General features: G+C 41.6%; 1 protein-coding gene across 2 annotated transcripts in view; it reads left to right on the forward strand.

Annotated features, from left to right (window-relative positions):
• ADCY9 (adenylate cyclase 9) overlaps window positions 1-27,285 on the forward strand; it is a 482,409-nt gene that overhangs the window by 371,739 nt on the left and 83,385 nt on the right. For both annotated transcript variants that reach the window (XM_085628464.1, XM_085628463.1), the window contains exons 6-9: window positions 3,446-3,548; window positions 4,449-4,657; window positions 19,676-19,835; window positions 26,198-26,346. In XM_085628464.1, coding sequence (XP_085484590.1) covers window positions 3,446-3,548; window positions 4,449-4,657; window positions 19,676-19,835; window positions 26,198-26,346 — 621 coding nt within the window. The remainder of the gene's footprint in view (window positions 1-3,445; window positions 3,549-4,448; window positions 4,658-19,675; window positions 19,836-26,197; window positions 26,347-27,285) is intronic.

The following is a 27,285-nucleotide window of genomic DNA, read 5'->3' on the forward strand; positions in this document are numbered from 1 at the left end:
CACAATAGGACAACAAATGCAAAACTGGGCACATGCTTGTTGGGTATGAACTTTCCAAGGTCTATGTCTTGCAGGCAGCTTTCAGATGCATGGAGGAACATATACCCAACGCAGAAAGACTTCTCCTTTTACTCTCAAGTTCATCAGGTGTTTGTAGAGTGGATAATCCCAAATTCATTCATATAGCTTTATTTCGGTTAAAAACCATAAAAGCACAAGTATATAATACAGGAACATATTGATAAAAATTCATAGAACATACTAAACCATAATACTTTGGATAAAATAGTTAAAATATGCTAAAAAAATCAGCAATGAGACAATCAATGACCAAGAAAAGGAACAATAAATCAATAAGTAAAACATCATAATACTATTACAGTAGTGTACTTAGCCAGCATTACTCCCAGGGTTCACTGGAGTCTGCCTGTCTTTTGTGGGTAGCCTCAGCCCACCTTCCTAATTGTCAGGATTATTTTGCAGCAGTTCCCTCAGTAAAGCGTTCAGTATATCCCAACTGGATTAAAAAGTTTTCTGTTTTTTGTAGACTGAGTCACATTTAATATGCATGTTGCAGATAAGAAGCATTTCGAACAATTTTGAAGCCTGAACTAAAGGACATTTAGCTTGCTACATGTCTGGTTCAACTTGGAGTACAAACTTACAAAACCTCAGTGATAAACTTGTCCAGGTTCACATGCAACGAGCATGGAATCAAAACCTGGGTCCACGACCTTTGATCTGTTCATGAAAGCATATAGTCTCTTAACAAGCTACAGGGGCACCCTCATTCTTCACTAGGTCTGTGTCCCTTTAATGAATTCAGACAGCCCATCTGCTGTAGCAACTTGGAGCTTACTGTTTGAAGCACCTAGCAAAGTGTTTTGCAACATAGCCATCACAACAGAGAACCAGTTGCACACCATTGACATGTATCCCAGCTCAAAATGAGACTTGGATTTCAACAAATAGCTCCCCAACAAATCTAACAGCACAAAACCAAATTTAGAGTGCATATGGCCACACTGGTGGCAAAGTGTTGCGATCTAAAAGCATTAAAAAATGATCATTGGGGCCACTGGAATTGTGTGATTCTGCAGCCGCGGTGAATACTTGTGGTTTTTCCGCATTTGTCACATAATCACCGTCTGGTGTTAAATTTGCAGATTTTAGCAAAAATAAATTTGTTTCTAGCTCAAACGGTTCAAAGGTTACTAAAAATGCAGCGACACGTGTTGCAGCGTAGTTGGAGGCCCTTTGCCAAAGTTGATTTGTCTCCTATTTATTGCCTATTGGTATATTTGGGTGTTAAACTGGCACTTATAAGGTGCAACCTATGCCCAGAGAGTGTTTACAAGTGTCAAAATGACAACATAATGAAGAAGTGCTATCAATAATTGTGCCACATTCTGCAGTACATTACAACAAACAAATGATGGACGAAATGCTGACAATGCAGACATTCTCCCCCAGTCAAGAGATCTGGGTTAAATCCATCGTTCTTTTGCCCACTACACCACCCCAGTTTAGACATGGCCATATGCAAATCAGTCTTGACCCTGTGCCTCTGCAGTACAACATCCATTTCTTGCCGCATAAGTTAGTCAACCCTGCTGCATAATTTTGCCCTTTCTTGTTGCATAATTCTAGTGGCCTGGATATAATCCAATGGCAACTCTCTTTGATTCTGCATGAACACCGATCTTACCTTAAGGGCACACCACCAAGAAAAAAAGGCTGCCTGGTACCAGCTCTGTCTACTAAAGAATGTTAAACTGTTCATCTCACAAAGCTGATGTTTAGGTCCCAGTTCTCACATCTGGATAGTGGCATTGCTCTCCGCCATATACTCCATACTGCCCTCCTTTAAGGGTATTCCACATGCAGCAACAATCCAAGGCCTGTAGAAGTATGACCACATTACCCCTTCCATAATAGAACACTACTATCCTCACCTGCCAGCCTATGTGGTCTTTAAAACCAGCTGCATCATCTGCAAAGCCTTAAATAGGTCTACTAAGCCATAACTCCCTGTCTATCTGCCTTACGAGCTCACAATCTCTATTGACTTTCGGCACACCCTCAGCCCTGATACCATCAGACTGGAGACAAAAAAGAAAAAAACAAGGCAATAGACAATCTCCATCTATGCGCTACCCCTGTATCCATCAGGACTGCTTAAACACTCCTATTTATAAGCAACAGCGGCCTGGCAATTAACCTTCATCCTCAAAATATGCCACAAAATGCATGTTACATATACCGCCTGCTTCTAAATACACCCACCCATTTTTCTCCCATCTTGCGGCTCTTCCCTCTCATCTACCATACCGCCAAAGACCAACACACAAGCAGCATTTACCCTCCCTACTTTTATGAGTGTTATAACCACTTCATACTAGCTCTCCTCCTACAAAGGCCATCCTGCTGTCAGCATTTTGTTCTCAGTGGTTCTTTTTGCCTGCTACATTTGCCTCATCAGTAATGTCCACATACCTCACCATAAAAAACATGCATTGATCCTTTCTAGAATTCTTAGTTGCTGTGTCCATATTTACCCTACTGTGCAGTGCCAACCCACTGGGAGCATGTTGTGGTTAATACAAAACACTCCCCTCTCTTTTCCAACTCCCCTCCGAGGTCCCTTATTCCACACACGCCTATAGATCCACCACAGTGCCAACGACCATTGTACTGCAATATGTGTTCTCTTGCCACCACTTACAAATTTCACCAACTAGGTCTGTCCTCTCGTCCTACCCTAAGGCTTCTCACACAAACATTAGAATATCTGAAGGCTCATTGTCACACAAATCCCACAAGTATTCAACCTGCGTGCCCTTTTGCTAACCAGCCCATTATGCATGAGCTAAGTAAATGTCATTAGGATCTCGTAACACAAACAACCCTTTATGAGAAAAGTAAAAATCGAATTGACACCCTTTGAAGACAGTTGTTTAAAGCAAGGTGCTTACTGACGAGAAACAAGTCCAAGGAGGTCAGTTGAATCAATGGTGTAGATATTTAGTCATGTGGTAAATTGCATCAGGTACACAATGAGGAGGATTTTACCGGTGCAACAAAGATGGAATGTAGGAACCCCGACCCTTCGTTTTTTGTTGGCAGGAGTCTGACAATAGAATATGTTTCGTAAAGGAAATTGTTGTCCCTGTATAGTTTTCATTAGGGCTTACAATAGAGGGATCTCAGACCAAGATTTCCAGATCATCCTTTTTTATCTTCACAATAGGACAAATCTCCCACAAGCTGAGTCAACGGACTGCCTGTCAATTGTCTCTCAGGGACAATGCAGATAGTATATCTTTAAAGAACATGTGGCTGCCTGTGCTGGTGAAAGATTTTGAGGTCTGAGAACTAGAGCAGGGCACAGTGCCTCTCCCTTTCCTGATTCCCTCTAATCTTTTGTGCACTTGTTTGTCTACAGCCTGATGAATGATTACTTCTTCAAGCCTCCAATCAACAGGTTCAGCCTGAACTTCCTGGATCAGGACTTGGAGAGAGCATATAGAGCCAGCTATCAAGAAGAGGTACCATTTCTTTTCTATGTATGACCTGGGAAGCTTTTAAGAAAAGCTTTATGCAGCTGATACCTGTTGGGTCTGAGGGTGTCAGTTGTCTATAAAGGCGGAACGAAATTATTCATACGTCCCCAATGATATTTTAATAAAAGGGGCTGTTATTTAGTTCTGGCCTTTTTAATGTTTTCAATTGCTTGCCTCTGAGCATACTACCAAAACCCTTCAAGGTGGGTGAACGTACACCGAAAAATGTCGTTTTCTGATGCTTGCAGCTGAATTTCCTTAAAGGACTTCTACTTCACTCCTGGGGATTGCCGGTTTGGGTAAATTAGCATCTCACCTTGAAGAGTTTTGAGAATCACTGTGTTTAATGTAGCACAGGTAAAGCATGTTGGTCAAGGATTCTTACCCTGCAGATAGAACAATGGAGGTACACTCTTGGCATCTGAGATGGAGGCGATTAGGACCATGTGATTCCAGTTTCAATGGATTCCTTATTTTCTTTAGATTGACTGTTTCTGTTGTGGAGACTCATCGAGATTGGTTTTACCCAGTTATAGCAGGGACCCTACTATTCATAGAGCATTGGAGTAGCAACTTTTCTAGATTTCTTTGGTCCCTTGTTGTCTGAACCTGCAAGAAGATGAACACACAGCTTTTTAAGTCGAGTTAACATCTTTACTTCATTTGTCCGCAGTCCGCAGTGATAGGACTCTCAAGTTGAGGGCAGCTGTCACTCACTTCAATAAATCATCATTAATTAATTTATGCTTCTCCCTATCAAACTTTTGTTCTTTTTTCTGTAACATGTCTACCAAATGCTCCTTCCCTGCTGTAACCTTTTAAAAAACAGTGATAACATTAATTTTTTAATTCCTATTTGTTGTTCTGTTAACTTCCAATTTTTAGGTAATAAGGACGGCTCCTGTTAAGACGTTTGGCAGTGCCACCTTTAGTTCCCTCCTGGATGTGCTGCTGTCAACTGTGGTCTTCCTCATCCTGTCGATCACTTGCTTCTTAAAGCAAGGCACATCTACGTCAGCCCCATCACTGGGCAGCATTGTGGTCTTCGTACTTGCTGGGCTACTGTCGGTGTTGTCACTCATCGTCTCTGTCAGGTAAAATTGCAGGAGGGACAAATAGATTTTTATCTCCGTTAACATTAGCTAAATCAATTCAGTTGGTGCTTTTCCGTGGTAAAGTTCAGTCACCAGCCTCAGATAGGCCAAATGGCCAACCACTAGTCACCAATAAGCATACAACTCCACATGCCTATCAGTTGAACTTCTGGTTTTTTCTTTACATCATCCGGTACTACAGCTATGCTATTAGCACCTCTTTGTGTCATAAGTGGTATGGAACTAAAATGCAGTGTTTGTGTCAGTTGCTGTGTGGCTGGTGAGGGAGTACAGTTGGCATCTTGATGTTTGTTTGATTATATTTTTTATATGTTTTTACCTGTTTATCTGGATGATATCTGATGTCAGTCATAGATTAGACCTGATTAAAAAAAACAGAAACCTACAACTACAAGCAACCATTTTTAATGTATGTTCATCCTCTTTACCGACACTTGATGTGATTGTTTTACCATCTGAGAGAACTGGAAGTTTATTTAAAAAAATCTAATAAATCACTTCAATATTTCCTGGCTGTTCCCCCTACACCTATTTGACATCTAGAGTGAATAGTGTGTAGAAGTTTAACTTAAGCTGTAGCTTAGCTGCTTTTTGTGCAATTCTCTCAATTATAGAAAATACCTACATAGAACCAAGATTCAGAAACTAGTTAAGGGTGAATAACTTCTTTTTACTTTTACGACGAGCTCACTTCTCAAATCTTGCAACTGGAGTACTGGGAGGTGAACACCACCGGTATGGTCTTTTCAACAGGGTACTATCCTGGCACTCCAAGTATCAAAATCAAGTATCACACAGTGAAGTGAAAGGTGAACCGTCTGGCCTGATTAGAATTGGCAGTTACAACTTTCCCCACAGTTATTCCGGAAAAAAGCATATGTAAAGTGTAACAATGTAGTGAAATCACTACATTGTTACACTTTACATATGTTTGTAACTTACATGTGTTATTTGAAGATTAATGGCACTATGTTTATTTCTTTTCTGCTAAAACAATTGTTATACGCTGTTACATGCTGACTTCAAAACGTGTATGTTGACTATATTTGCTAATTAAACTATGTATGTATTATGACTGAACTGTATTGGTGCGGCATTGCTTTTTTCCGGAATAACTGTGGGGAAAGTTGTAACTGCCAATTCTAATCAGGCCAGACGGTTCACCTTTCACTTCACTGTGTGATACTTGATTTTGATACTTGGAGTGCCAGGATAGTACCCTGTTGAAAAGATTGTTCTAGCCACTAGTACCATATCCTGGGCCTAGTGGACTTTCGCATCCTAGGTAGTGGGATGCTCTTCTATCCGGATGGGCACCTTGAATAAATTGTTCTAGCAACTAGGGAACAGATGTGCGACCTAATTCCATCACTACCTTGTTCTCAATTATTGTACCACCGGTATGGTGACAGCATACGACTGGCAGGGGGCAAATAGTTTCTATGGCAACAGGTCATCTACATTGGGGGTCTCCAACTTTTTCTGTAACAAGGGCTACTTTTAATTTTTGTCACAAGCTACTCACTTTGACAATTGTTGCAGTAGTGACCCACAGCAGATTAAATTACAGTAGTGGCCGCATTTTGCAAGATTACTGATAGTGGCTACCCAGATGTATGTTGCAATACTGAGTGATGCGAAAATATATCCAGAATATTGACTAATACAGTATCATGAAGGTACATATATAGGTAAGTAAAGATTTACTATTCTAAACTCCACATCTTTGTATGTTGAAGATATGCATATTTTCAAGATACAAATGTGTGGAGTTAGGAGCATAAAAAAACTATACTTGCCTTCATGATATTGTGGTAGCCTAAATACTGGATACAATATATTGGCTAGGCGATAACTAACATTTGATATTATAGTGGACATCAACCATCTCCACATACAAGACCGAGTTACTAACAGCAGTGTCCGGAAAAGCCTGGTCATAATAAAATTCCCTCACATGACTAAATAAATAACAACCACAGCATAATTGCCTACTGGTACAACGGAAGTACTACAGGCTACAAATCTCCACAATTCGGTATGACTAGGGCTCACAATTCCATCTGTATCCATGCATATTTATTATGTGCTGAGTGGAAAAAATGAAGTGCCAATGGGCATATTTCAAGATTTATTAAACCGTCAAATGTTTACTCCTGTTTGAATGGGCAGTTGATTGTAGCCATTTGAAGCAATTTGCTTTGTAGAACATCGTAACCAGCTGTACAGCTGCAGTTATATAAGTTCCATTAGGGAATTGTTTTATTTTTACTTTTATTTTTAACTCCCCTTCCTTTTGAACCTGCCCAGCTATTGACATAGCACTCATGAATGACAGTAGTGAGATTCATAAAAAATACAGAAAAATAGATGATTTCTGTCAGTATTTGTAGAAATGGAAAACCGCGAGCCTTAAGTATCACATACAGCAGCTTAAATAGGTTTCAAATTTTCAATCATTTTGATTTTCAATATCAACATGTTAGTTCCTCAAAATACATGGTTTCCTATCAAAACTGCATTTTCCATTTCTTCAATATGGCTATAGTAGATCCACTGAATTCAGCCCTGTGCAGGGCAGCACTTCAAGGAACCCCTTCCAGGATACTGATGAGCTACTGGTAGCACCTGAGCTACCCGTTGGAGACCTCCTGTCTACGAAGTCAAAAAGCTTGTCAGAATATTTCCCATCATTACGGAGGAAGATTTCTAGAAAGTCAACAAAACATTTTATTCTGCTAACTTTCTTAAATCCATCCCTTATAGCCAGGAGAGATTCAAACAGCCAGCCAACCCCTGGAAGATATTATTGCTTAATCCATTCTACCTCTTGGGCCTTGATCAGACCATGGGATTTTTAAGCATCATTTCTTTTTCTTTTCTATCATTACTTCGTGATGTAAAACAGTAGTTTCCTGCAATTCAGACTGTTTCAGTGTAAATGTTTTTATCTAATGAAGCAAACAATTTGCTTCTAATGGAGATCGTCTACAGGATATGACCAGGAAAACTGTTAAGACTAATTTGCATAGTAATTAATAAGAAATCCCGTGCCCCTTTCCAAGGTGAAAGACTGTAACATATTTCATTAGTATAGTATATAATGCCTAGGTGTTTTATTGCACAGAGCGCAGTGCTATAATATTGATATTTAAGAGGGACCTTAAGATGTGGAATCCCTATGAAATATAGTTTTCATTGTCGTAATACCAACCCCAAATCACTTTGCACAGATTTCACACCATTCATCGTATAATCCACATTCCGTTCATGACATGTAAATAAAAATATGACATTCTCATTCCAATAATGTTCATTTTTATTTGTGCCTGTAAGAGAACAGCTTCTAAAACCTCCTTCTGTTCACTGAATGTGTTTTTGACAAATCAGAGACCTAATTATTCCTCTCTAAATCCTACCTGACTGTACACTCCAGCATTTCATTTTCTTTTTTAATTATACATTTCTCTGTTTGAATGAAATACCTTTTATAAGCTTACTGCCTCAAAACAAATATGTAATGTAACAAAAACCATCTTTGGTAACGCTTGCAGTATGGCCCTATATTGCCATATCACCATTCCGGTGACATTTGCAAACATTCTGGCCTAAGGATTCATTCTTCATGTTGCCAGAACCCCTGGATAGGAGTATAGGATCACATCACGTGTTTCAGTGTGTGTGTATATATATATTTATTAATTATGGGTAGACTGTAAGATGTTATGTATTACCGTTTTAGAGTGTGCGGAGGGGCCATGATTCACAAGAGCCAAAGCCTGGTGTGGGTCATGATGCCTCTCTCCTCCCTTAGCAATGGTTATAAATAGTATATTACATTCTGCTTATCTGCATATATGGTTTATGGCATGTTTTGTTCTGGTGTATTTGTATTTTTGTTCTTTAAAAGGTATTTATCCAAAAGAAGGGGACAGGGTGTTAAATGTGTGCAAGGAGGTAACATTAGTAAGAAGAGGCCTCATGCTATTAGGAGAGTTTTATCTATGTGTAACGAAATTGTAGAATGCACTCTGAGGCCCTAAAGAATATTTTTCTTGTGAATTTCACACTAATGTGGTAATACACTGGAAATTGACCTTTGGCTTTGCACTGTAGCAGTAAGTATGTTGATCTAAGTAATATGAGTTATTAGAGCACATTTAAATGTTCACTGCCATGACATAAATGTGGGTGTGTGTCTCTGTGTATATGTTGGATTCCTATTGTATGAACAGCACAATCTGACCTACTACACTGAGGAACTTGGATGACTGTGAGGACTCTGAAAAGTTAAACCACACCTAGTCCCACAGTTAGAGTGCCATTTTAGATCATCTATTCACACTTCTGTACAGCATTGCTGCCTGAGCATTGGCGTGTTGAAAGTCCGTTTTATGAAGAATATATGGTTTGCAGTTGGAAATTTATTTATGAAATTTTCTAAAACGTTTTACTGCTGGCCACCATATGATAGATACAGGATTCACTGATGGCTAACCAAAAAAACTTTCTGTTGAACATTTAGAAGCCTTCAGGGACAATGAGGCAATGAGATCTCAAGTACCGCAGGAGCCCCTCGATCTGATTATAATTTGATCTGAAATACAGTGTGAAAATCTCACCTCCTTCCAGAATGTCCTCATTACTTCTCAAGTATTCAGAACACAATGTGAGTCTGTTTTTATCCGTGACTTGATAATTTACGGATTGAAACACACTCATATTCTTGGGTAGTATTATTTGGCCATTCAGAAGACTACTTTCTCTTTGCTCTAATATTTCCCCTCCAAGTCTCCCAGCAAACATTTCCATTTATCTCTCAATGTGATAGGGACATTCCTAACTCTGTTTTAGTAGCCTCATTTCTTATTTTAGTTGGATACCGCAAACTAAACCCTTAAGCTTCCTCAGCGTTTGGCTAAACATTTTGGCTGTATGGAAAAGCCTATCTCTTTTCCTCATTCATACATCCTACTTGTAGAATCTATTCATCCTTTTTTGGTTTGCAAAGGCGCATCTTATACTTTTTTTGGTTCCAACTAAGATGAAAAATTCAATTTTTAGTAAGTGTATACTTCCCTTTCTAAATATGTCAGTATTACATACCCCCCCCACCTTCCTCTGAAATTTTATTTTACTTATGCTTCCGCCATACACCATTACAATACTTCCCAGGCTTTATAAAAACTGATTTTACTAACGATGGTGCACTTGGTGCCTAAATCAATCACTGCCCCATGCTTCAAAGGGCCTTATCTCCATATGGAGGATCAGCCTCCGGTATTTATTGATCATGGACAACAAATATTACTCCATTGCTGTTTGATTTGACTTATTCCAGTCATTTTACTTTTTGTCTCTTTCAGTATCATTTAGCTCTACAGCCTTGTGAGGAATCACCATTTGCTCAACTCTCCTGACATTGTATTTTAGGGCAGGTCATAAAAGCTGTAACGCGGTCTACTACCACAAAGGAAGCACTCTCTTTTGCTAACTTTTTTCACTGATCACTAATGAAACGGCAAAGCAATAGTAATTAGATAACGCTTATCTGTCACAAAACCTATGTGAAAAGAGCCATACACAAAAGTATATGGAGCGAGAAATGCATGAGCGTTTTAAAAATAAATAGTTCTCCAGGGGCCGTTTTACACAAAGGCAAAGAAGCTGTCAAGGGGGTGCACTGACAATACACCCTCTAATGGCAGCCCTCTGGAGGGGGTCCTAAGGACCCCCAAGACATACCCATGCAGGTGGGTGTTGTCACTCACTGCACCCGCCTGCAAGGAGATCTCTAATCCCCTTTAAAGGTCCAGATGGGTGCCGCCTGCACAGTGAAACAGAGAGCAGCTGCTTCAAAGCCACTCCGTTTTTAGCACAAGTTCCATTTATCTCTCAATGTGATAGGGACATTCCTAACTCTGTTTTAGTAGCCTCATTTCCTATTTTAGTTGGATACCGCAAACTAAACCCTTAAGCTTCCTCAGCGTTTGGCTAAACATTTTGGCTGTATGGAAAAGCCTGTCTCTTTTCCTCATTCATACATCCTACTTGTAGAATCTATTCATCCTTTTTTGGTTTGCAAAGGCGCATCTTATACTTTTTTTGGTTCCAACTAAGATGAAAAATTCAATTTTTAGTAAGTGTATACTTCCCTTTCTAAATATGTCAGTATTACATACCCCCCCACCTTCCTCTGAAATTTTATTTTACTTATGCTTCCGCCATACACCATTACAATACTTCCCAGGCTTTATAAAAACTGATTTTACTAACGATGGTGCACTTGGTGCCTAAATCAATCACTGCCCCATGCTTCAAAGGGCCTTATCTCCATATGGAGGATCAGCCTCCGGTATTTATTGATCATGGACAATAAGTATTACTCCATTGCTGTTTGATTTGACTTATTCCAGTCATTTTACTTTTTGTCTCTTTCAGTATCATTTAGCTCTACAGCCTTGTGAGGAATCACCATTTGCTCAACTCTCCTGACATTGTATTTTAGGGCAGGTCATAAAAGCTGTAACGCGGTCTACTACCACAAAGGAAGCACTCTCTTTTGCTAACTTTTTTCACTGATGCTTGTTAGATTTATATTGATTTGCAGAAACCACACACATTACACCTGTCTGCATCCATTAACCAGTTTTCTTCTCTTACAGCCTCCTTTATTGATACCCTAGGCCACTATTTCTTAACCTGTGGTCCCAGACCCCTTGTGGTCCGCGATGCCTAATCAGGGGGTCCACAACTGTTTAGAAAATTACATAATACTTGGAGATTCATAAAGTATATTAAAGAAACAAAATTGAAAATGGTAAAACGTTCTGTGAAGGTCTTTGAAATGGAAGTAAAAAAACAAAGGTATCCTCATCTTGCTTTGTGGGAACAGTCCAAGTACAAAAACCAGAATATAGTGTGGACGGTGAATGGCCTTAGTTGAAGCGCCAACAAAAAGACAGCCCGCATTAGGTGGAAAAAGGACAAACTGGTATGTCAGAGTCTAACATATCACTTCATCTTTTAGAATTAAAAATCAAATTTAGAAAAAGTCCAACCAGTTCTGGCTTACCAAATAGGCAAAGTAGGCACCGGCCTATGGACCCCACTCCTTTTAGGAGCGCGACGACAACCGATCAAAATAATACTAATTTGATCCTGAAAGAAAATTACAATCCAGCTTTCTTAAATCTTGTTTCTAAAAGATATAAAAAAATTATTCAACTCAAAGAAACGAAAACTGTACATTAAAGACTCGATAGAGAAAATACTGTATTAATGTAATCTGCCCATTACCAAATTGAAGTACATAAACCAGAGACATCATATTCACATAACCGTTTGTCTCTTGAAAGCTCATCTTCTGGCAGCTGTCAGTTTGTGAAAAAACATCCGGTGCATTGGGTGTTAGGAGATAATTTGCGAGCGTGGCCCTGAAATTTCCACTGCCTAGGGGACTCCACAGTGTTTAATCTGGCACTGGGTCCAACCTTCCTATTAAAATTAAAACCTTGTTTTTTTTTATATTTCTTTGTGAAATAAATACAATAATTCAGCATTTGTGTATTTGTTTGATGTATACTTTTTCTGTATTCTGTATTTCCCTTGACAAGGAGCGCACTGCGGACAGGAGCGTTACGGCGCTTGCTGCTTAGCTGAATTTTAACTCACCTGATTGTTTTTCTTTTAGGTCTTTCAGACCCTCGCTCTCCTGCTCCCCTTACTTGCACTATAATCGTGCCCCTCACCGCCGCTTGGCGGGTTGGTCCTGGGGTGGCGGACATCTTGGTTTGGGGTGAGGTGAGGGATTAGACCGACAGCGCTTCATTGCGCATGCGCCAGCGGGGGAACGCATATTTAACGCGAGTCCCCGCCTTTCCCTCCCCTTGACAAGGAGCGCACTGCGGACAGGAGCGTTACGGCGCTTGCTGCTTAGCTGAATTTTAACTCACCTGATTGTTTTTCTTTTAGGTCTTTCAGACCCTCACTCTCCTGCTCCCCTTACTTGCACTATAATCGTGCCCCTCACCGCCGCTTGGCGGGTTGGTCCTGGGGTGGCGGACATCTTGGTTTGGGGTGAGGTGAGGGATTAGACCGACAGCGCTTCATTGCGCATGCGCCAGCGGGGGAACGCATATTTAACGCGAGTCCCCGCCTTTCCCTCCCCTTGACAAGGAGCGCACTGCGGACAGGAGCGTTACGGCGCTTGCTGCTTAGCTGAATTTTAACTCACCTGATTGTTTTTCTTTTAGGTCTTTCAGACCCTCGCTCTCCTGCTCCCCTTACTTGCACTATAATCGTGCCCCTCACCGCCGCTTGGCGGGTTGGTCCTGGGGTGGCGGCCATCTTGGTTTGGGGTGAGGTGAGGGATTAGACCGACAGCGCTTCATTGCGCATGCGCCAGCGGGGGAACGCATATTTAATGCTCCTCCCCTAGCGCAGCGGGATCGCGCAGCGGGCGTGTCTTCGCGTGGCCGGAGTCGTGCCAGAGTCCTGCCCGTCTGCGCCCGTCCGCGCTAAGGCCGTGCGGGACGTGGCGAGCTCTGGTCTGCGATAGTCATTACTTCTGTTTCGTCGCCATGCGGACATACTCCAGGGAGAGCCTGGTTTCCATCGGTCAGATGAGCTTCTGCTGTACATTTCCGCTTGTCCACCCTCTCTGTGGTCCGTATTGTTGTCCCTGCAATGGCCTGATACTTGACCCCCCAATGCCTCTTCCCCCGGAAATATCCTTCTGTCGTCCACCATAGTAGGGGCTCTCCTCCCTCTCTGCGGATTATGAACCTAAATGTGAGGTCGGTCTTGAAACATCAGCAGAACTTGTACGACCTTATTGAGGATGAAGCCCCGGATATCCTCGCCATAACTGAAACATGGCTTCAGGAAGCTGACACTGCCATTCTTAATCTGGCATGCCCCTCTGACTATTCTATGTACACCTTGAATAGAGCATCTAGAGGGGGTGGAATAGCGCTGATAGTTAGGTCTCGTTTTCCCTGTGTGTGGAACAGCCTTAAGATCGCTGGCTGTGAAAGTGCCTCTTTTAAAGTCTCTGTCAGCCCAGAGTTTACACTCTCTGGGATGGTGGTATATCGTCCGCCGGGCAGTGACGTGCTGTTCAGAAATACTTTTTCGGATATTGTCGGCACCTTGATCACCGACTGCGCCAATTTTTCCATACTGGGTGATTTAAATCTGCATTTCGATTCACTGTCCAGTCTGACAGCTCGTACCATCTCTTTGGACTTAGAGGCTCTTCAACTTTCCCAGCTGGTTCTCCAGCCTACTCACATCGGGGGACATATTCTTGACCCTTTTTTCACCAATCTGACTGAGGCTAAAATCACTGCGATTACTCCAGTAGAATGGTCTGACCATTTCCTGGTGTCTATCCAGTGTCCCGTGTCAGCGACCACTCCCACTTTTTCAGCTAGACGGGTACCTAGGAGACCTTGGAATAAACTCAGGCTGGAAGATTTTCATCGTCTTCTGTTGGTGGAGCCCCTGGGCCCATCTAACAATGTAGACGAGGGGTATGACCTCTTCTGCTCCTGGCTTACTAGGGCTCTGGACGCTCTGATACCTATTGTATCGACTAAGATCAATCCTCGTGAGTCGAGTCCCTGGTATGATGGGGCCTTACGCGCCTTGAAGGGATCCAATAGACGGGCGGAGAGGGCTTGGCGGAAGACATATGGGGCCGATTTAAAAGCTGCATATGCCGCGTCCGTCAAGCTCTATCATCGGGCCATATGTCGTGCTCGAGCGGCCTTCTATGCCGAAGAATTCCGGAACAGCACCAACCCGTCAAAGGCCATCTTCAAGGCGGTTAAAGATCTTATGGCTAAGCGGACTACCTCTACAGCCGAGAGTTCTGTTTCCCACTGCGAATCCCTTGCTTCCTATTTCTTGGGAAAAGTCCAAGCTATTTATCGGACATTACCTAGCATTGGGGTCTCGTCGGGAAGTTCCAATGAGACACCTCGTCAGATCACCCTGCTCTCATTTTCCCCTCTCACCTCGGATGGGTTTGATAAACTTGCTTTGCAATCTGGATCTCCATCCGATCCAGTGAGGCCTGCTCTCTTTCGAGACCAGACCTTTATGGGACGCCCTGTTGTGCGTTCCCTTGTCAACCTCTCCTTGGAGTCTGGGGTAGTTCCAACTAAATGGAAGCAGGCGGTGGTGTCCCCGATTATCAAAAAACCCTCCTTGGACCCGTCTAAGCCTGAAAGTTTTCGTCCCATCTCGCTGCTACCCTGGCTGGCAAAGTTGACAGAGGCCCATGTTAATCTGGCCCTGTCAGAACATCTAGCCCGGACCAACGCCCTCGACCCCACACAGAATGGCTTCCGTGCTGGTCACAGCACGGAGACCGCTCTTCTTGTGATGGTGGAACATCTGCGTGCAAGGTTGGATGCTGGTCAGACGGCGGCGCTGATATTGTTAGATCTCAGTGCCGCCTTCGACACGGTATCTCACAGCATCCTCCTGCTTCGGCTCGAGGAGATTGGTATCAGTGGTTTGGCGCTGCAATGGCTCCGCTCCTTCCTGGACAACCGCTCCTTCTGTGTGGCCATCCCTCCCTTCACGTCCAGTTTCCAGCCTCTGGCCATGGGGGTTCCGCAAGGGTCCTCGCTGAGTCCCACGTTGTTCAACCTTTACGTGAGACCGCTGGCTGATGTCGCGAGGCAGTGGGGCCTAACTTTGGTCTCATATGCCGATGACACTCAGCTGGCGGTTACTCTCAGCGGGGATGTACAACAAGATGCCCCCAGGTTTCAGTCTGGACTGAAGGCGGTGGCTAGCTGGTTGACAGGAAACTGTCTCCAGCTTAATGCCACAAAAACGGAGGTAATGGTTGTCGGGAAGGGAGTAGAGCTATGGGGCGATCAGTGGTGGCCTTCTGAGCTGGGCCCCACTCCGACCTCGGTGTCAGAGGTGAAAAATCTGGGGGTTTGGTTGGACGCTGGCCTTACCTTTTGTAGGGCATACCAAAAAAACTGCAGCCGGTTGTTTTGGTCTGTTAAGAGGACTTAGACCAGTTCTTAAATGTTTCGATGCCCCAACCAGACAGCTTGTAGTCCAGGCAACTATCATCTCTCGTCTGGACTACGCTAGCTCTCTCCTGGCTGGGGCCAACCAGGCTGAGTTAACTCGCCTACAGCGGGTTCAAAACGCTGCGGCTAGAGCCATTGTTGGCCTACCCAGATTTTGCCCGGTGGCGAATGTCCTCCGCTCCCTGCATTGGCTCCCTGTAAGGAAGCGTATTCTTTTTAAGGTCCTTTGTTTGGCCTTTAAAATCTTAAGAGGTATAGGCCCTGAAATCTTGTCCAACTGTATCTCTTTCTATGTCCCCACCCGCAGTCTCCGATCTCAGGGCCAGGCCCTTGCTGTGGTCCCCAGATTTAGACTCAGCCGGATGGGGGGTCGTTCCTTCAGCGTGAAAGCTGCACTTATTTGGAACACCCTTCCAGTTGAAGTCCGTCAGTTAGATGATCTGCTGTCTTTCCGGAGAGCTATTAAAACATTCTTGTTTTAGTTGTCCATTTTAGGTCTTTTTTCCTGTTGTGTTATGTTTCTCCTTGTCTCTGCGCCGGGACGCTCCTTGGCTGGAGTAGCTGTGCGCATAATAAATTAATATAACATAACATAACATTTGTATGTGTTGTTTTGAGGTTTAAATCCTAAAAATTGCTCAAGCTGAGGTCCCAGGCTTCCACTATTAAGTCAGTGGTGGTCTCCTGATTCCAGTAATGATTCAGTGGGGGGTAGCCGGATTCCAGTAATGATTCAGTGGGGATCCCTGGTTTCCAGTAATGATTAAGTAGGGGCCCCTCAAAAGTAAAAAGGTTAAGAACTGCTGCCCTTGACTGCCCAAAAGGCAAATTTTGAAGCTCTTGCTTGCTTGTTTTACAGTTGGTTTCGATGGGTTGCTTGAAGGATAGAGCTGCAAGTCTTCTTCCTAATGTTTGTGTTTAGCATAAACTGAGCCCAAAGAAAGTGTCTCAGTAAGTGATCACATCAAATGTATCAGCCTTGTAGTCATTGCTATAATATAATTGTAAGTGGTTTACCTTGGGCGTTGGTAGCATCCACATGCACCCTTATCTTTAAGAATGGTTTTAACCAATACTTTACTTCATCAACTCCATTCAGAAATATGGCCATTTGTTTCTTCCAGCAGTGGATAGGGGTACCTGAAAATATTTTGCCGCCATGAAGTCTAGGGTTTCTCCTAATCATTGCCAGACTCTTTCAGACTATTCTCACAAATGACTTCCCAATACATGTTAAACTCCCTTTTCCATTTTTTGCAGAGTATTAGTGGTTCACCTGCCCTTTATTAAAATGTGGTGGATCTAAGGCATTCGTGTTGATCACTAATGAAACGGCAAAGCAATAGTAATTAGATAACGCTTATCTGTCACAAAACCTATGTGAAAAGAGCCATACACAAAAGTATATGGAGCGAGAAATGCATGAGCGTTTTAAAAATAAATAGTTCTCCAGGGGCCGTTTTACACAAAGGCAAAGAAGCTGTCAGGGGGGTGCACTGACAATACACCCTCTAATGGCAGCCCTCTGGAGGGGGTCCTAAGGACCCCCAAGACATACCCATGCAGGTGGGTGTTGTCACTCACTGCACCCGCCTGCAAGGAGATCTCTAATCCCCTTTAAAGGTCCAGATGGGTGCCGCCTGCACAGTGAAACAGAGAGCAGCTGCTTCAAAGCCACTCCGTTTTTAGCACAAGTTCACAAGCTGCCCAGGGGCAGCTCATTCTTTGTAATAGGGCATACCTTCCCTGTTTACGCCCGCCACACCTGTTTTAAGGTGTTCCGGGCGCAAACAGTTAAAGTGCGCCCTATAGTTAATAGGGTCACGGATAGACAAATGTCACCAGCATCCTCTGTATCTACAGGGGCACATCCTCCTCAATGCCATTTTGGGTATAAATGTGCACATTCAGAAAGGTGATAAGAGATACCCCAGCCACCTTGGAGAGTAAGATAGCTGAAGTTGGGCTCGGCATAGCCCAGATAAGGCAAGGCTAACTTTGAAAACATAATTTAATTAGTTTTACAATTAACAGTTGCATTGTTAAATTCAATAATCTTAGTGCAGCCGTGCTGTAATCACAAATTATGTGAAGCAGTACACAAAACAAACAATTTCAGCAGTAGTAAGACCACGTGATACCCCATTTTGCTACCACATTATTATATCTTACAGAGAAGCCACTTCAGACAATCCAACACTGTTCAACTGCGGTATGTCAAAAGACTGCCTAAAACTTACAAATAGTTTCAATCGTTCTGTTGAAAGATTTGTCATTTCCACACATTTAAGGTATTAACCACAGCTTACAAACACTTCAAAGTACAAACATATTTGTACAATTCATGCTATTCTCCACTACTGTGGCATCTCGTCATTTTTGCTTTTTTCTGTGCTAGCAAAGTTACATCCAACATATTCACATCAGTTCTCTCTCATATCAATTTTTGCATGGTGATCATAGGTTTTAGCATTTCATGAAACACATCTCTCAACTTCAGTGAGGTTGATGATAACGGCACTGTTATTTTATTAATATTATGTATGTGGACCAATTCTCTCATGTCAGCCGTCATGTGCCCCGTCCCTGATGGGCTTTTCATACTTATTTTAATTTTTTTTATTGTAGTTTGTTTTGTATTTTATGCAAATACCATTAGAAGAGCAAAACAATTTGACAATTTAGTGGCATACATTGATGTTTGGTGTAATCATAATATTGCAGCATGGCAGACATCATGACCCCCCTGCCGACATTAGTCCAGGGTTTTGAAGTTTCTCCGTTGACCCCATATTTTATCAAATTTTCATGGACAACCCGCGGCCGCGTACACTGTTTGTTCAGCCTGCATACACCAGTTCACACACGCCTTCCAAAGTGATACGGTAGGAGGATACCCAGTCCCCCCAGATCCGGGCAATATTTTTCCTAGCACATTAAAGAACAAGGATGTGTATTTAATCAGCCTCCACCCCCATGCCCCTACCACCCCATTCCCAGTAAATCCATCATGGTCAATATCTGATCTATCACAAATTGTTCTTCATGATCTCTGATGGGCATCGGCTCAATTGTGCCCAAAATGTCTGTAGCAAGGGGCAGTCCCAAAGGGTTTGGTAACAATATCCCCTGGCATCGACATCCTCACCGACACCTACCATTATCTGCCTTCCCCATGCAGAATATCTTGGTTCTAGTTTAGTGTGCTCAGTGTAGTATTTTAAGCTGCACCACCCTAAACTCTGCCTCAATGGCAATCTCTCTTGGATGACTGCACGCCTCCCCCGGTCTTCATCTGGCAGAACCCCAAAGTGCATTCCCATTTGCCCCTTAATATATCAAGATGGAAGGTTGTTGTTTAAGAGTGCTCTATAGATTTGTGACATGGCATGCTTATGTAGTGGAGCCACCAATAATGGAAACGTCAGTGGTGATTCGTCTGACACATCTTGTAGAAATTCCCCATGCCCTGTGAGAGCATGAGTGACTTTTTTGTATTTGCTTTGTCTCAAAATGTTACTGTTTGTTTGATAAATATTAGATAAGGGTGGTTTATTGCTTTAATTATTGCTTTAATTTTCTCTGATATTATTTCATTGTGAATCTGTTTGATGATCATTTGTTTTAAAAAAAACGAGTGCCATGGTAACTATCTTCTCCATCTTGACACCTGCCTTCCTTAATTTTAACACCAAAGCATTAAACACAGAGAAGTGTTTATCGACTGTACAGAGATAGTGGCAGTTATATGCAGCATTCACTGTGGTGGATAGTGCTGCCTGAAACTTTTACAGGTTACTAAACTCATACGTGTTCATGTTGTTGGCATTAATGAGTAGTGAACGACTAATTTTTAAATCTCTTATGTTGAAATCGTGGTGAGAATTTCCACATTTGTGTTTGACAAATCTTGTTCTTTTTGTGATCATTGCAGGATGGCATTTTACTTAGAAGACGTAATGGTTTGTACAAAGCGCCTTCTTGAGGTGATCTCTGGCTGGTTACCTCGACATTTCATCGGGACATTACTTGTATCCCTCCCAGCTTTGGCCGTCTTCTCGCACTTCACATACGAGTTTGAAACTAACATTAATGTGAGTAGCATCCATATTTGTATCAATGGCTACACCTGTATCACGTTTCCAGCTCCCCTTGTACTTCAATATGTGAAGAATGATAATTGAATGGAGTCTATTGTACTTCGGTTATCCACTTCTTCTGTCAATGAAGGTTAATGGCATGTGAAGCAAACAGAAACGTAAAGAAAAAAGGTTCCAGCCTTCTTTTTGAACAATGTCAATTGTACATAGCAGACATTTCAGGGTGCATGCAACAATTTTTGCCACTGTACGATCAGTCACATTTTTATGTTCCCATCTACCGTTGTAATGACGCCACATTTGATGCTCTTAGTTTGAAACTGCTGTAATCACCCTACCTAATTTCTTCAAATTGCTTTGCTGTGAGACACTGTTAACATTTTTCCTTTGTAATATTGACTGCATATTTCTCAAACATTGAGCAGGTGACCAAGTGAGCAAAGTGGATTCTTCAGCTACAAGCATATGACAGACAAATCAATGACTTTGAGTGCCGGCTCCTCCCACTATGGTTATGCTTTAGTAAGACAGAGATGGTTCGTTCAAGAACTTTGCGGTTTGAGTTGATGAAAGAAGAATCTTGTGTGTAAGATGCATGTTGATTGTTGAATGCACTAAAGCAAACAATTTGATGCTTCAGAGAAACACACAACTCATAAGGCAGTTATGTCAAATCACAAAAAGTTTGTTGAATTTGGACTTTTGTGTTCTTTGCCTATCTTTATATTGTCAAAACTCCCAACATCAAAAGGAGAGCCTAGGGTCTGCAAGAGGGGTAAAAACAAAACAACGAGTCCCTTAGTGTTCCCTCGCAGTGGAAGAAAACTCCTGGTGAATGGGGGCAGCTTATGATTTGTGGGGTTTTTTCTGGCCGTAGATGACTGCTCTTGGGATCTGCCTTTGGGGAAAAAATAAAAAATGTCAGCATGTTGTGACTGACCGACTTGCCATCACTGTTTTTTCCCAAAAAGCAATTCCTGCTAGCTGGCGTATTTTTATAGTTATTTTCAAGTATTTAATTACCAGATGTTAAATTTGTGTAATATCCCCACCTGATTTACTCTTCTGAGAGCCTTCAATTGCTGCAGATGGCTAAAGATAACCAATCCAACACCACACAGCCATTGTTGGATGGCACTGCAGGACTTATTTGGTGAAGCTGCTCTGTTATATCCTTTTCCCATTGCCATGCAGACTTTAAACCCATAAAGCAATTTGGTTTCGAAAATATTTAAGAACAGATTTATCATCAGGGTTTTTTCCTGACCACAAGTAATCTGATTTCTGTCTTGAAATGCTGTGCCATTTATGAGTACAGATAAACAGATAATAAGGATGGGTATAGTGCATCAATTACTATCAGCCCTGGTGATTGCCCCGTGCTACATTCCAATTGATTGTTTGTTTGCCCACCATTCCACTGCAGACAGAAACCAGTCACATGGAAATCAGTCTTGGCCCTGATCCATTTGGAACAGTCCAGCCTGAACTGCCAGGCCAGGTTCCTTCTAAATAGGAACAAAAGCAACGCCAGACCAGAAGCATCCTATTTGGGCTCTTCAGAAGGGTGCATCTTTGTTCCACTGGCAAAGTAAGCAAGAGACCCATGTCTCGACATACCCGTCAAACTAACGGCATAACACTGAGGTGCTCAAAATAGTGATGGGTGGAATGCTTAAATTAATCACAGTAGCATGTAATTACTCTTAGCTGGATTCCAGTTCATTGCTCTTTTGCCCACCATGCCATGTCAGACAGGAACCAGCCATATGTGAATCTGTCTTGACCCTACCTCATTATGAACAGTCCAGTCCAAACTGCAAGGCTAGGCCCCCTCTGAATAGGAACAAAGGCAACCAAAGAACGGTTTTGCCCTATTTGGAGCTTTTCTGTAGGGGCCAGCTTGATTCCAGTGGCACAGTTCTGGCTGTACTGTTCCTATTGGAGCAGGACTAGATTTGATTTGCAAATGGCTGGTTCTAATCTGTTGTGAAATGGTAGACAAAATATCAATGGACTGAGTAATTTCAAGTGTTTGAGATGAATTTAAGCATTGCATCAATTTTTTGTAATCATGGGTGCAGTCATGTCCATCATGAGATGTCAGTGATTGACAAATCTTTTTCTAGAAAGAATATATATATATATATATATATATAATCTATCCCCAGAATTCCAGTGCCGTTTCAGGTAAAATTTACATTTTACTGCATCCAGTTTCAGTCCATGTTTTCAATTATTTTCTATGCACATTTTGGCCATTACATCCACCAATCAAGAGTAATATTCGTATAGAATCCCCATCTCTTTGTCAAGGTCTGGCCTGGTTTTCTGCCTCCACATATCGGTAATTGATACATGAAGTGCTCCGGTTCAGACAGCGGATGTACTACTGTTAAAGAGGAGATGTGAACCCCAAAATTCCCAGAGAAAACATCCGACTGTTGAATAACATTAGATGGAGTAAAAATTAAATGTGGTTTGAAAATGAAACAAAAATGATGTTGACTAAAAGTATTGCAAGATCTATCCTTACTGAGTAAATTTGTTTTTCTGTGGAACAATTGTTAGTTTATATAGTAACTTACTGGTCCAAGGAGATCAGAGGGGATCCTAAAAAAATTGCATACAATATTTTAAAGAATTAAGAATGCAATGATTTTGGATCAAACTGATTGTCAGCGAGGAACACCCATCATTAATGCATATAGTAGCTGCGAATCAAAAATTAGATCAAAATGTACTTCACCCGATATGTGACTTTTATCTTTTGTTCACATGACTATTAATCTGCAGATCACACCTTCCCATGCTCTTCCCCCTAAAAATGTGTGGTTATGGCTTTTGTGGTGATTTATTCAAGATATCCAATATTGGCACTGAATAAATGTTTAAAGATGAATGTGGGAGTTCCGGAACTGGGCCTGTTTGCGTTTGCCAAAGTCTGTTTTCTCGAACCTTTCCATACCAATTTAGTAATGTGCTCTCTTACGATTGGACAGTGGAGAAGGAAGTCCTCAGTCTAGTATGTAGGACAGTATTGATTCATGTGTTCTACAAGAATTCTGGATGAAAATTATACTCTGTGATTTATGGGGGACCTTTCACTATCTGGGTTGTGTTTCTTTGTTACTCAGTGTAATAAATTGGCAATTGATGAAAACGTGCTTATTCCTTTAGAGGCAGAGAAAGTACAGTAATTTTGTGAGAATTTACTCCACAAAGAAGATCTGTAAGGCAGCCACTTAGTCATCAATGCATATATTTTGTGTACTTTACTGCCTTAATAAAAAAAAAAGTTTGGTCACAAACATATTTTGTACATTCAGAGGTAGAGGCCACATTGATTAGTATCATATTCTTTTTCTGTGTTATCACAATGACCCTCTCCATAACCTACCAATTATATTCTTTGGAGATTATTTCACAGATAAATGCTCAGCAGAGCAAAAGTGTAAATTAGAAGTATAGGTTAAGGCTCTTTAGAATTAACAGTTTTAATTGATACTTTAGTTCCTTCTGACCTTATCCATAACAGCCTTGCCTTCCTCTTATTAAATCAGAATGCTTCCTACATCTCTGTAAATGGGAAATAACTGATGATGCTGGTGCCAGATGTATCCTGCAATGTTGTCATTTCTGGAATTTGCTGAACATTACCTTCCTGGGTTTCTCTGTCACATATTTAAGGATTCCTAAGTCAAAGCCGTGCCACTGTCTATATTTTACCAATGATTTCAAGACTTGAAGACATAATAAGAAAGGCAATCCACTCCATGCACATTATACCTTGCATCTAAATATCAAGATCTTGATGGGGAGATGCACTGAGCTGCAGCACTAACAAGGAGATGCAACACTAGCCTATATCTATGTGCCCCAAGGATCTGTGACTTTTCCCATCCAGACCTGCCTAGTTCTGTGTCTCCCCCACTTCACAAAAGAGCTAAAGATCTCCTCTTGAATCAGCATCCATCGCGCTACACTTTGACCACTTTGTTACCAGACCACAAGGAAGATAGTTCACTTCAGCTCACCGGCAAACCCTGATTCAAGTAACCTCTTTTTGGAAGGAAAAGCCCACTTTCTGAACCCATTAACAGAGAATTCCTTGTGATCCTGCCAACAATCCTACTACCTTATCATGGTCTTCTAGCGACATCTCTTGATATGTCATTACTTAATTGCTTGGACTGCCCTGACAATATCAAAAAACACAGTTTGGTTAGAGGGTCACAGGGAAATTTTAGAGATCAACACGGACACATCCCCTAATTCCATAATGTATATCAACACAGAGTCCGTGGGTCTTGGCATAAACGAAACTGACACTACCCAACAAAATATGCAAAAAGAAGTCCTCATAAGGAGGACGGAGTCCCATCACCCACCGAAGTGGCATGCTTCATCATCTGGGGCCTCCTCTTAACCGCACCTAGTGCCGTTAAGGAGCTACGACTCCTTGCGAATGTCAGTAGGAGGAGCTCGCGGATGTTTTAATATATAACAGGAGGACTAAATCTCCAAATGGACAAGGAAACTGCCTGACGTGTGGTGAAGTACAATGTGAAAAATGTGCAGTGTAAATAACCTAGTGATTTAAAATTAACTACCCAAAGAAAAATAAGATTATTCAGTATCCCTGGGTGTTAATATAAAAGACATGAAAGCATGTACTCGGTGAGTCTCCGAGTGCATCAATATCATGAAGCGGTCTACATGTTTCAGCCATCTGTGATTAAAAAAGTGTAATCGTGGCTTTCTTCAGGACCATATAACAATACTACTGCAGCTAAAGTCAGTCAAATATGAATTAATCACAAGACCAGGAATGATACAACCAACCGGTGTACCTGTGTGTTCATGTATGAACGATACTGCAGGAAGAATCCATCAGCACCTGTCAGAAAAAACAAACAAAAACCATTTCACATAACATGTTGGGTTGACGACAGTCAGAAGCTGACAAAACACTATATAAATCATATTGTCATGTATCAGATCCAAAGTGGACCTTCTTACCGCACCAAATCGGGGAAAACGCCCACCGCTCCTGGTAACCACTCAGGGCGTGAGGCAACGCTCTAAAGAAAAAGAAAAAATAACTAATGCTAAAAACGAACAGATCTAAGACTCTGAAGAACCGCAGACTGAGTTCTCAATCGTAGCACCATATATAGAAATAAAAACAGAAACAAGCAGAATTGCTGAACTGTACATTACAGCGTATGACAACTAGGTATAGTCAAAACCCAAATGCATCAAAGGTGTTGAACTCTCTTGCCTAAGTACATAGGTAAAGTGACAAGAGTAGTGGATAATGCCAAATTTAAATGCAATTATCAGCACCTGGCATAGGGCTCATTCAATTTACATCACAAGACAAACCAAGACTGACAATCTCGTTTAGTCAGTGCAGTACTAAGTGATCAGGATACGTTGGATCATAGAGCAAGAGTTCATGACTCGACCGCAACACACCACGTAATGCACTGTTAATGTCTGTTAAGAGGAGGCCCCAGATGATGAAGCATGCCACTTCGGTGGGTGATGGGACTCCGTCCCCTGCCCTGACAATAGCCCTTCCCCCAGCCCAGACCAGTTCCTATTCCTCAGGGAGCACCTTGGCATGTCAGAGGCCATTACTAGACCCACCTGTAAGGAGCTCCACACCTTCTCCCTTAGCCAGTAATCACCCTCCCTTATCATGCCTTCTAGTATAAATTTGTCACATGAAAACACCTAGTTATCTGATCCATCTGAAAACAGACATCTACTAACCCCTTTACATGCCTGTCAACGTTTTCCCTTGACCCTTGAATTTCACACGCTTTACATCTCCAGTACCACTTCATCTCAGACTTCAAGCGGCCAAAGCAGCAGGAACCCCTTGATTCTTTCTGTAACCCCTTTATTCCATTCTCTTTTATGCATTTATACTCCTCCCTCGCAATCCTTTCTTCCTTTTGTAATCCTCTGTTTCTCTACTCTTTACCACTCTTCCCCTATATTGTGCATCCCATTATAGCAAACCTTTTCTTGTACAGTGCTCTGTAGCTTTTAGCTAAGATTGTGCTATATTAGTCTCCAACATAAACATATACACTATTAATCTGTGTAAAAAGGTGCATAATATTCATTAAGGACTATTGTTAACAAAGGTAAGTATTATATTTTGTAGACAGGTCCTGCTTAACCTTTCTTATCACAGAGGCCAATGAAATCTACCATCATGTAGAGATAAAATCAACAGAATATGTCTTGTATTGACTGTCCTGCTTATAATTGCTGTTAGGACAATACTTATGATTTCCACAGCCCACTTCTAACGAACACTGTCTTTACTTTCTCTTTAGTATGCTATGTTTCTATGCTCTGCAATCCTCATCACCATCATACAGTACTGTAACTTCTGCCAGCTCAGCTCCTGGATGCGGTCCTCTCTAGCCACAATTGTTGGAGTGGTGCTACTCGTCCTGCTCTACGTCCCGTTGTGTTCCGAAAGGTGAGCTTCAAACCGAACACAGCACGGGTCCAATAGTTATCTCGTTTTTTAATTCTTGGTTTACTCTCTCACTCAGATGTACCCTCAAATCAACAACCCTTAGCCTTAAATCTCAATTCCTTTATTTTTTACACTTTCGCTCTAGGGGTTCTGGGAATAATACCAGGGTTCTGCAGCACTAACTCTTCCATAGACTGATATATCTAAAAAACTCCTTGGTACTACTAAGGATCCCAACTAATTTTTCAAAGTTCATTTAGATGTCTTTTAGCCCCCAAGTGTTGTTTTTTTTCAGTATTTGTAGAGGCTATCTGAAAACAGTTATCTTCTCATGTGTTTAAATATTTCTTCATGACAACCTTTCATAATGCTCCTTTTTTATAAGTCTTCCGTTCCTTTTAATAAATGTATAACTTTTTTAAGTTATTGTGTGTTATTTATACCTTTCTACAGAGAATCCTGTTTCAATTGCAATCCACTTCACTTAAAGTAGTTTATCCCAAATTGCTACTCAATTATTTATTTTTACTTTTCCCTTTGTATCCTTGAAGCTCACATGTGGTTGATTGCTTAACATTCTGTGACGTCGTCCTGCTTATGTCCTGCTTATGTCTTTTGGTCTTCTCTCTTTTAACAAAGGAGGACCACCATGTGGTAACTGTGGGAGGAACATATCTTTAATAGCGTTTGTGATTCATGCATTTGTTGTATAGCATCAACTCATGTCTCTTAGTACAATACCAATGAAGTCCTCAAATAGAATACACTAGGCTTTTGAGAGGAGGGGTGTCTAGGCTATCAGATGTAGGGGTGTTCAAAGTATTTCTTCTTCTGATGAGAACAGTAATTTTGAAGCAATTAGATACTTATAGTAGGACACTAATGTAATTCTGCTCATTCCAACACCAAAATAAAATATCCATTTGAAGGTTGACCAGC

Source organism: Triturus cristatus, chromosome 10 (genome assembly GCF_964204655.1).
Source record: "Triturus cristatus chromosome 10, aTriCri1.1, whole genome shotgun sequence".
NCBI lineage: Eukaryota > Metazoa > Chordata > Amphibia > Caudata > Salamandridae > Triturus > Triturus cristatus.